The sequence below is a fragment of the Benincasa hispida genome, chromosome 9 (genome assembly GCF_009727055.1).
Source record: "Benincasa hispida cultivar B227 chromosome 9, ASM972705v1, whole genome shotgun sequence".
Classification (NCBI taxonomy): Eukaryota; Viridiplantae; Streptophyta; class Magnoliopsida; order Cucurbitales; family Cucurbitaceae; genus Benincasa; species Benincasa hispida.
In genome coordinates, this window is record NC_052357.1 from 9,006,226 (window position 1) to 9,017,992 (window position 11,767).

The window sequence follows — 11,767 nt, forward strand, 5'->3', positions numbered from 1 at the left end:
GAGTTGGTTCAGGTTATATTAGATGAACCCTTGAATCAACCAAACCCATAAAATTTTCATTTATATGAACTCAAACTAACTCAAATGAGTTGATAATCCAACTCAAACCACATAGATTGGAGTGGGTTGATCGATTTTTTCGAGTCATCGAATTTTTTGAACACCCCTAAACTATTGATAATCTATCGAAGAACTACACCACACACATACAGTATATTATTGAAAAATTATTGAAAGGTCAATTTTGTAGTCAACGGAGTCGTCCACTACCCAACCGTACTGTGCACTCTCACAAAATTGACGACTCCTCCTTTGTTTATGGTTTAAGGAATGGGTCAAGGGTGGACCATTCAATGCAAAATGAAGAATATGAATTAATTAAAGAAGTAAAAAGGGTTGGTTGGGTAATTATATAAAGAGAGAACAATTTAGGGATCCAAATACCAAAGGTTGATAGGCTTGCCGTTCCCTTTTGTAGTAATAATATGGTTGTAGAATGGAGCTTGGTTTCTGTGGTCTCTCTGTGTCTTTTGGCGATCATAGGCTTCCACTGCTGCTGCCTTCATGCCGACCAACCTCCAAAAGGTAACCAATTTCTGTCTCAAACTTCATTCTATATTATACTTAACATATCAAAACTCCATCATATGCACTTACCACATGTTTGATTCAAGAATGTTAGGGTCGGGAGAGTGGAGTTTTTATTTGGCCTGAGAGTTTTTTAATCTCACTATGGCCCTATGACTAAACAACATCAATTTCATCGTTGGTTAATTTCTTACACTCTTGACTAAACTAACTCCACTTCTTGCTCTAGTTTTTTCTTTTATTTTTTTTTAAATTTTTAATATTAATATAAAACAAGTGATTTTAGGACCGGAATAAAAATTTGCTTAATCAATACGAAAGTTGTTAAGTTTAAGAGTTGTTTAGTTGCGATTTCATGGTGTAAGAAGTTAATATTACAAGAAACTAAGACTATGTAGCGGTGCATTGGTTAGAAACCGTTGCAATATCTATAGCAACAGTCTTTTAACCATTGGCAAAGGTAGTGTTGAGAGGTTTATTTCAGCAATTTTGTTGAAATCAAATATGTAAACCTCAGTCCAAAATCCAAATCTATAGTAGCAATTCTCGAGTTATATCAACATTTTCAGTGGTTTATAACAAAGGTTGAAGTTACATATTGCAACAGTATCAAAATCAATATTGGTAGTCGTAACATTTTTAAAAAATATTTTGTAACGATTTTGTCAAATGTTTTACAACATTTACCAATTTTTATGTATAGAATTTTTCTACGAATTAATAAGCCATGATTTTTTTTTTTTTTTTTTTTTTTTTTTTATATATATAGTTTTGGAGTTCATAATGAGTATAAAGGCTCTTTAGACTAGACAATGAGTGAAGTTACAACTCTCCTCCTCCCAACTCCTACTTCTTATGCCAAACATGCCCTTAAATATATATATTTTTACGCGATATTTTAATCATTTCAAAATCACTTACAAACATAACACTCCCTTTAACATAATTTAGAATATGAGTGCATAACGTTTTAGATATCCCATGCTAATCATGAACTTTTGAAATACCAAAAAAAAGGATCGGAAGGTTTCATCAACATTGACTGTGGTTTAGCTCAAGATACAACAATCACATCGCACGGGTTAGTTTATAAATCCGACAAAGATATGATAAAATCAGGAATGAGCAAGCAAATATTAGCATATGATGGTAATAATAATTGGGATCTACAATATTGGACCTTGAGAAGCTTTCCAAATGGCACAAGGAATTGCTATCATCTTGAAGTAGATTCAGCTCCAAGAAGCCAAAATAATAATAGTAATACGAAATATCTCATAAGAGGTTACTTTGTGTATGGCAATTATGATGGCCTCAACTTTGCTCCTACTTTTGACTTGTATCTTGGCCCCAACTTGTGGGCAAGACGAAGAATGAATACCACATATATTGAAGCCATTACTCTCCTTTACCCTTCACAAGATTACTTTGATGTGTGTTTTGTTAATATAAATAGTGGAGTGCCTTACATTTCCTCCTTGGAATTACGACCCTTCAACATCTCCCTTCATGGAATCCCATATCCTACACATTCTCAACATCTCCAAATCTTAGGACGATACAACGTCGGAGGCACTCAAATGATCAAGTAATCATCTCAATATCCTATTCTTCGTTTGATAATATTTCTATTTCTAATTGTTTTCATCAAATAATTTTTTAAGAATTAAACACAACCGTGTTTTGGAATTGTCATTTTTGTTTCTTGTTTTCTCATTTTCAAAAAAAAAAAAAATTAACTATTTGGTTTTTAAAAAACAATTCTTCTACTTATGGGTTTCTTGGTTTTTTTTATCCATTTTGTACTAGTGTCTCTTAAAAAGATGAAAACTATAGTAATTAAAGAAATTAAGTGAAAACCATAATAAAAAAATTATGAGAAAACAGGCCTAAATCCTAAGAACAGAAAACTAAAAAAAAAAAATGTTTATCAAACGAGCTTGTAGAAATTTTGGAAGTAACAAAATTATGTTTGTTTCTTGTAAATCATCAAAACTTTTGGGTCAATCGATGATTTAAGATGGTAGCAAAGCAGGTGGCTAGGGCGGTCTTGTATTAAAACCCTGCAATGTTATTTTCTTCTATTTAATATTATTCACTTGTTTGACTCTTTTTCATATTTAAAGCCCACAAATGGGTGGAGTGTTAGAGGATATGATATTAAATTTTTCTTCACTCATTAACTTAAACTTGTAGGTTAATCGGTAATTTAAGAGTTTCTATCTTTTTTTATTTTTAAAAAAAAAAGCTATTGTTTTTTTTTTTTGTTTTCTTAATTGTAACTTTAGAAATGTACAATAAATATTTAAAATTAAATCAACCATATAAATTTCATTTTACATTTTCAATTTAAAATTGTTAGAAAGCTAAGACATAAGAGTTTTGATTTTCTTTTGTTAAAAAAAACAAACAAACAAGAAATAGAAACGGTTTGATATTTTTCTTTTAATTTTGTTCATATAATATGCAAATGCAGGTACCCAGAAGATGTTAATGATCGACAATGGGATACTATCGATTGCAGTACATTTGGTTATAACACGAGCCTACTATCGATCGACGAAGCTGAGACCGACAACAACGACGACAGTAATCCATACAAGCTGCCACAATCGATGCTGCGAACAGCCTGTGAATCCACGAATTTGAGTATTCCATTGGCGTTGCAATGGACGCCATCAGATCAAGGGAGCTTACGATATTACTTTTACTTTTGCTTTCATTTTGCAGAGATTGAGAAGAAGCTTAAGGCTGGGCAGTTCAGAGAGATGAGCATTGTGTTTAATGATGTACACACAATTACCAACTCCATTAAACTACAGCTCCCATATCTGAAACCACTCTCCTTTTGCTCAAAAGAATCCTATGAAGTTTTACTCAACCAACCTATCAAATTATCAGTTTCTGCTACCTCTTCCTCTACCCTCCCTCCTATCCTTAATGGCATCGAGATTTTTTATATTAGGGACGCTTCAAATCCACTCACCTTCTTCGAAGACGGTACTTGTTTCAATTAGACCTCTAAACTTTAAAAAAACGTTTCTTTTTTTAAACTCTTGTTATTTGAAATTGTCTGTTACATCTAATTATGTGCCTAAAATTAGAATATGTATGTGCATATCATGATAATATAATTTTCGATTATTTGAGGTTGGCCTCTCAATAAATGACTAAAAGGTTAAGGGTTCAATCTATAGTGGTCACCTACCTATAAATTAATTTCCTACGAATTTCCTTGACATCCATGGATATAAAATAACAATTTACGCTTGATTTTTGTTTTCTACTATGTAATTCATCTGAAATGATATTAATTGAATCATTTATGTTATCAATTATTTGCAATTGTCATGTCAATTTACGTGGAATGATATTGTAAACTTGAAGTAGAATAAAGTGTTCTATATAACCAACCATATGTATATATAATGTGTGTGTAGTGAAGGCAATGAGGAAGATTAAAGAAGAGTACAAGGTGAGTAAAAATTGGGAAGGTGATCCCTGTCAACCAGTTGAGTTCTCATGGGAGGGTTTGAATTGTAGCAATGACCACACTTGGCCCAGAATCATTTCACTGTAAAACAAAACTTTCTCATTTACAAATTCACCATGGGGATTTCCACTTTGTGATTACCATCTAATTATATTATTAATTTTGGCAGTAACTTGAGCAGCAGCAACTTGACTGGACATATTGTATCTTCCATCTCCAATCTAACTGCAATCAACACCTTGTAAGTATATATTTCATATCTATCCACATTAGAAATATTGTAGGTCACTTGTTTCATTAATTGCGATAGAATCTCATGTTATTCTAATAATGATATCAAAGCTAGCTCATGAACTCCGATCCAATTGGACCCAAAAAGACATCATCTTGAAGTATTAGATAACATGAGGTTTCAATACTTAAAATCAATTGATAATGAGAGGAGTAACCCATGTATCTTGATTGTGATCGGGTCTTTTAGTTTTTTTAATATGAGATCTTCATCATTCATGCCCCTTAAGATGGTGTCTTTTTGAGTTCGCCATTCTTAGATTGGATCTCAATCTATTATTATTATTATTGGACCGAATACCCATTTGAACTTTATAGGTTCTGCTACAATATTAGATAACATGAGATTATGCATAGATCACTCATGTTGTTGTCAATTGATTATGAGATAATAAAACTCAAATGTTTTTTAAAATACATATATGCATGCTCTCAGAATCTCTATTATGTAGTATCGCTATAATTTATCCTTTTTTCCTCAGAGATCTATCAAAGAATGAGTTGGAAGGGGAAGTACCAGAATTCTTGGCGCTATTGCCAAAACTTCAACTTCTGTAAAACAAAACCAATCCCCAAAAAAATCTCTCATATACTATTATTGTTATATCAATCAACAATATAATCTTAACCAAGTACATCTTTTATGACAGTAACTTAAGTGGAAACAAGCTCAACGGCGTACTTCCTGACAATCTTCTCAACAAATACAAAAATGGAAGTTTAGTTTTAAGGTCGGTTTCGATAAACCTTCGTTGAGGATTCTAAAAAAATGAAGAAATCTCACAATCTTTTTATATGATAATATGAGTTATTATTCTTCGAGTGTTTACCTAATAATTTTTTTATTGAAAATGTCTTGAACCTTTGTTGTTCCTTTAAATAATTATAAAATAATTTCTTTCCTTATCTGTGGATGTAGTTAACATATAGACTGTTAGTGAACCACGTAACTCAGCATGTTAGATTTTCTTGTTTGATTTTTTTTCTTATCATTTGTTTTTGTTGTGACACTTTCAAAAACTCAAATTCAGTAAAAAATTTCCTAGTCTTTCTTTACTTTTGGGTTAAAATGCTATTTAAATTGGGATATTTGAAGGTACATATACGAAAGTTGAAGCATAAGGACTAAAATGATATTTTAACATTTATTTTCTATTTGATCCTCTTCTTGATTCAGTGTGGAAGGAAATGAAGAACTGTGTTGGTCACAACCATGCAACCACAAAAAGAAAAAGTTGCCAATTTCTATTCCTATTCTCTGCTCTGTCATTGTGGCCCCTATTCTTGTCCTTGCAATCCTCTTGGGACTCAAAATAACCTATACAAGAAAATCCAAAGGTATATTAACTTCTTTTATTTTTCTAAACTATATTTTGCATATAAATTATTCCTTTGCCTGCTGACAATTTAATTCTTCTTCTTTATTTGCTTAAGAGAAATCACTTGAATCAAGCCATGAAGGAGAATCATTGAAAATGAAGAACAGACACTACAGTTATTTAGAGGTTCTGAGTATTACTGATAACTTTGGAGTGGTTATTGGAGAAGGAGGATTTGGTAAAGTTTATTTAGGTACTTTAAAAGACAAAACTCAAGTCGCAGTGAAGGTTCTTTCTCCATCATCCCAACAAGGCTACAAACAATTTCGAGCCGAGGTGCTTTCTTTATCTCTTTTACTGACGTCGTCGTAATCCTGCTCTTTGAAGCACTTAAAAAGTCATTCTAAACCAACAGATACAACTCCTGATAGTTGTTCACCATTGCAACTTGGTTACTCTTCTTGGATACTGTGATGAAGGCAATCACAAGGCCCTCATTTACGAATACATGCCCAATGGCAATTTACAACAACATTTATTAGGTATTTATTTGTTTTACTTTCTCTAATATTTAGTTTTGAAACATTTAATAGTCAAGCCTGGTTTAATGACCATTTCTTCTATGTAGACACAAATACTAACACTCTTAGTTGGATGCAAAGACTCCAAATTGCAGTGGATGCAGCACATGGTTTGTTAATATTATAAAATTAAATATTTGTTATCTTCTATATCTTTTCCCAAATTTGGCTTCTAAGTTTATTTACAACATAACTAAAAATCTTCTCTTATATTCATATACTATAGGATTGGAGTATCTACACAATGGTTGCAAGCCCCCAATTATCCATAGAGATTTGAAACCTGCCAACATATTATTAGACAACACAATGCACGCAAAAATAGCCGATTTTGGGTTGTCTAGAACTGATGATCAATCTCATTTTTCAACTCATTTTGCTGGTACACCTGGATATTTTGATCCTCGGTAAGTAAAGTAATTGGACAACTAGACAACATAATCATTACTTCCTTTCTCGACTAATGTGGGACTTTGTTTATCCGCTCCTAACATTAACTTTAACTTGATTAATGTTGTCGTTGATCATGACATTTAACCTATTTTTATAATTTTTTTCTTTATATACAGAAATCAAAATGTAAATAAGCAGAGTGATGTATATAGCTTTGGAATTATATTGCTCGAGCTAATCACGGGAAAACCTGCTATAAAAAGAGGTTCGTCGTCGATGTTTGAAGGGAATTTTCACATACTAAATTGGGTGGAATCAATGATAAAAAATACAGGAGACATCGAAAAGATTGTTGATTCAAAATTAGGAGGAGAGTTCAACCAAAATTCAGCATGGAAAATCGTAGAACTCGGAATGTCATGTACACAACCAACTGCACTGAAGAGACCAGACATGAGACATGTTTTTGGAGAGCTCAAGGAATGTTTGGCAGTCCACCAAAACACTACTACAACAACTGAAACTCGTATCATCTCCACACGAGTTCTATCTCACTCTGAAATAGCTCCATCTCCTAGATAATCCCACAACCCGTACAATATTATATCATGAAAGTTTTAGCTGGAGGCCCTTCGTCTTTTGTTTCATGATTTAATTTCACTATCCTACGATTTGGAATGAGGAGTATTGCAAATTCTATTTTGTCGTCGGGTCAATATGATGTAAACTATCTGATAGAATGCAATCACAGACCACACTGTGAGATATTTATTTAGTGTCGACTATTATGATATCTTTAATCTTTTCTCTTCGAATAAAGATACAGTACTTCTTCAATTCTTCTATCGGTCTACCTGACTTGATAGGGTTACTATTAATCTTCATCATTGTTCTACGTACCATAAATCCACTTGATTTGATAGAGTTTTACTTGCTTGTTATATCTCAAACACTTTTTGTCCGATTTAGAGATTCATCCAAAACAATTTACTAATTCTCTTGGTTAGGAATTTGTGGTTTTCCCTGACATATGGCTAAAGTTTAGATTGTAGCTTTGATATCAATTAGTTAGGACAAGGAGTACAACAGGCCCTCTACATATTTCTTCATCAATAATGGAATTATAATACATCCACTTTATGGACTTGAATATCCATGGTTTTACTTTCAGAGATTCAAAAAGTCTCGTACCAGTAGAGATACATATGGTCCTTCACTCGTATCTATCGAGCCCTTGGCCACCATTTATCCAGTGGAATCAGACGCGTCTAGCCAACTGTTGATGACTTTATAACGCATTCGGTATGTATGATATTAAATGCTCATAATGATGCAATACTACTACTAGTTATACGTTAATTAGGGATTGCTCAGGTAGTATGCCCTGCGTTGTCACAAGTTTCCTTACGATGGAACCAAGTGTAATTCCACCGCAAGTTTCTCGGTGTGATCCGAGGTCGAACACGGGGAAGTGGTGCCAGTTATTGCGGTATGTTCATGGTATATGTGACCACGTTTTTAATTCTTTATAAAAGGTGTGTACAGTATGTAAATTGCAGTAAAATAAAGGAAAGCGGTAAAGATGCAATAAGACATAAAAATAAAATAAACCTAAGTTAGATGTTACAAGATACAGGCTTTATGTGCAAGATGCTAGGATTAAGGCTGGCTGTGAAGGTTGTGCAAAGACATGGGATGTGACGATAAGTCTCATGAATAAATTAGAAAGAGAAAGATAAGTATTACAAATGACGCAAGTTCTTAATTGAATTGAAAGTACAAATATTGTTCCGCTCTTCTCTTGGTGTACACCTCTCAGTGATCAGCCGTGTTTCCCACATGTCTGTGGTGAAACAGAGTCTAACGTAATGAACGCAAGGTTGCTTCCATGTCTGGAAGTACTACTCGCTTTAGTTAATGCACTCTTCTGACCTTCTCTCGATAGATCAGAATGACATCTTCACTTCTGCTCTCACAGGTGAAGATGTCGTCTAGCATGCTTTAGCTAAACGTATTTTATAACTTTAATACATATTAAGTTCTTGGTGATTCATATTGCTCATCAAAGGATTAAGAAAACATCATGAAGAAAGTGACTAATGGGTGAATAGATATAGACAGAAAATGGTAAACGAAATCTATCGAAACATTTAATATTTCTACTAAGTGTTTGATACATAATGTGTGAATGAAGAGATAAAGAAAATATGAAATACAATGAAATAGAGATAGAATAGATACAATCCAGTGCCAATGTCTTGGCACAGATTCGATGGAGATCTGCTTGCCGGATGAGATGGTTTCAATGGTAGGAAGAGCTTCCCTCTCAAGCTTGCTCTACCGGTAGCAAGGGTCTCTGCACAGAGCTTCAATCGGGTATATGACAGATCGGATCTGAGATTTACCTCCCAGTCTTATCTCATTCTCTTCCCGGATTTCTTCTCTTCAGCACTCAGCTCAGCTTTTTCTCTCTAAAATCTTACAGCACTTAGCCCAGCATCAAATATCATATTTTTCTCTGAAATCGCTGGGATATTTATAGGAGCAGATCTTTGACTCCAGCCTTGTGGTCCCCACTTGATTTTTATGGTAATTCCGGAAATGGAGGGATATTATTCCTTCTGTTATGCAATCAGACCATCAATTCTGCACAACCGTTAGTTGTACACGTGTCTCAATCCTCCGCTCTCGCGTTGCTCACCTGCATCTTTCGATCATGGGTTTGCATGCGATGTTTGCTTTTATTACCGCATGCGGTCGAAGCATAGCTCTGGACTGACTGTCGCATTGCGCCGTTACTTCGGTAATCGTCTCTTCATGGTTGATCGACGGGCGCAATGTGACAGAGATGCGTTCATTAGTTTCTCATGAGCTTTGAGTGCAAGCGGTGACTTGGTCTCCTGCAAAACAGAGTAAAGTTTGGCTTGTCCTCCATCTTTTTGGCATTAGTGGGTGTAATTGCAAACATTTATAATTCTTATCATACTAGATTAATTTTCATACAATTGGCGCATAATTACTAACGTTTGGCCACAATATCTAGGTAAGGTGGCATAAATAACTTGTATTTCTACAAGTTATCACACCCCCCAATTTAGATATATGCTTGTCCTCAATCATATCTTCTACTAAGGCAATCATGTTCCATTCCTATCCTATACTTCTACGATGATTGGTTGCTCCGAATGTTGCACTTAGGCACGTTACTTGACATCGCACTTTCCTTCTATCCTTTCTAATTCTTAGCAAGCCTTACTTTATTCTTCTATGTAACAAAATTCTACTCAAAGACACTTTTCGAGTTTTCAAAATAGAAAGTTTATCTCTTCTTTATCAAAATAACTTGATGTATCTATATGTGGTGAGCAAAACTTTGCGTCATTTATTCACTTAGAGACAGTTGGTCATGGTTACACTCTTCGTTTTGGCTTGTCCCCACGGGTGTCATGCGAATATCCAACTACAATAGTGTGCCAGTTCTAACTTTAACTCATGATAATCAGAGGAGTTGTCCCTTACATTTTTTTTTTTTACAACGTTGTTCTTGGAAACCCACCTTCGTTTTGGCTTGCTCCTATGGGTGTCATATGAACATCCAACTATGAGCAGGCTCCTTTCACAACTAAACTCTTATCAGGTTAGGAACAGTTTTGAAATTTTTCCTTGCGCTGACATTGAAGTTTTGCCAAAAAAAAAAAAAAAAAAAAATTAAACGAAAATGGATGCACTTTCTGAAAGACTACATACTTTTGATTTCATCTGCTCAAACCTTCCTCACCCCCAAATTTAAAGATGAGCAAGGTCCTCATTGCATTGTTTGGATAGACTAGACAAACACTTAGAAGAAAATTCCAAAAAGAAAGTTTGAGCAGGACTTCGAAAGATAAAAGGTAAAATACTGCTAAACTAAGTGTTAGTCAGAATTTACTAAGTACAGGAAATGTTTCTAAGTGTAAACATATAATACATCATAGCAACGCAATGAAGATCGTAAAAATATAGCAAAGATTAACAAAGGAAGATAAAGAAAGAGACACAGGCAAAGAGTAGAGTGAATTATGTACTTTGATTGTATTGACTATTAACAAAGTATGCGAATATATTATAAATGGTCGCATTACAAACAAAATTTTCTCTTGCCTGTACAAGAGTCAAAGAATTTGGTAAAGTTACAATTTGAATCGGAAGGGTGCATGATTTGTAATTCATGTCATGCTTTCAATAAACGCAGATACATTTTTGCTGAGGATGAGCAACACGCATACATCCCCACAACACACCCCTTAACTAAATACACTTCTGGAGGATACCTCAACATAGTGTATTTAACTAAGATCGGGCAAAGGACGCATATGTGCGCAACACACCCCTCACCACAATGTGTTTGGGTGTATTAGATGCATATCTCCTCTTCTTTCTACTTACTACACCCATCCTATCGTTATATACCAGTTTATTTTCCTCTCTTCCTAACGCAAGTTGAAAAGGGTCTTGTGGTGATTTATCGAACATTCACAACGTCATACGCCCACATTACTACATTTAAGGTATGGAAACATATGAAACTTTTAGAACATTAAAGACTAATCCTACTAAATAGTAATCACAAAAATGAAATAAACGGTAAAAGACAGCTGTAAAGAAAGCAAGTAAACATAGATGGGAAGGTCGACTGAAAGAAGTTCTCAGAATTACCGCAATCGCTTTCCCTTCAAGCATTTAATCCTGCTTGCCCAAATCAATGGTGTCCATGCACCGATCAAAGTCGCCCCCATAGTAGGGTTTGATCCGCTGACCATTGACTTTAAATGTGCTGCTCCCATCCAAAGTTGAAGTCCTGACCAGTGAGACTTCAACTTTCTAGGGAACATTCGGATGGTGGAAATGGGCCCATGAAGTCAATTCCCATACATCAAATAATTCAACTTCTAAGATTGACATCAATGGCATTTCATTTCTTTTGGACATATTCCTTGTCCTTTGGCACCTATCGCATTGCACAGCATGGGCATAGGACATCCTTGAATAGAGTTGGCCAAATGTAGCCGCCACTGTAAGACTTTTGCTGCAGCCCTTTGCGCCCCAACCCCCCCCCCCTCCCC

General features: G+C 34.6%; 1 protein-coding gene across 3 annotated transcripts; it reads left to right on the top strand.

Moving 5' to 3' along the window:
* Positions 1–398: 398 nt before the first annotated feature.
* Positions 399–7,502, top strand: LOC120087080 (probable LRR receptor-like serine/threonine-protein kinase At1g51880). 3 transcript variants are annotated; one of them, XM_039043933.1, is made up of 13 exons: positions 399–585; positions 1,606–2,176; positions 3,065–3,588; positions 4,029–4,164; positions 4,251–4,322; positions 4,855–4,926; positions 5,023–5,103; positions 5,550–5,710; positions 5,807–6,027; positions 6,107–6,233; positions 6,320–6,382; positions 6,499–6,679; positions 6,842–7,502. In XM_039043933.1, the coding sequence occupies exons 1-13, from the start codon at positions 486–488 to the stop codon at positions 7,245–7,247; spliced, it is 2,715 nt and encodes a 904-aa protein (XP_038899861.1). In that variant the 5' UTR covers positions 399–485; the 3' UTR covers positions 7,248–7,502. The 3 variants fall into 3 exon arrangements, with proteins under 3 accessions (XP_038899861.1, XP_038899862.1, XP_038899864.1); XM_039043936.1 differs by having other exon boundaries at positions 403–585; positions 2,045–2,176; XM_039043934.1 differs by lacking the exon at positions 4,855–4,926.
* Positions 7,503–11,767: the final 4,265 nt, after the last annotated feature.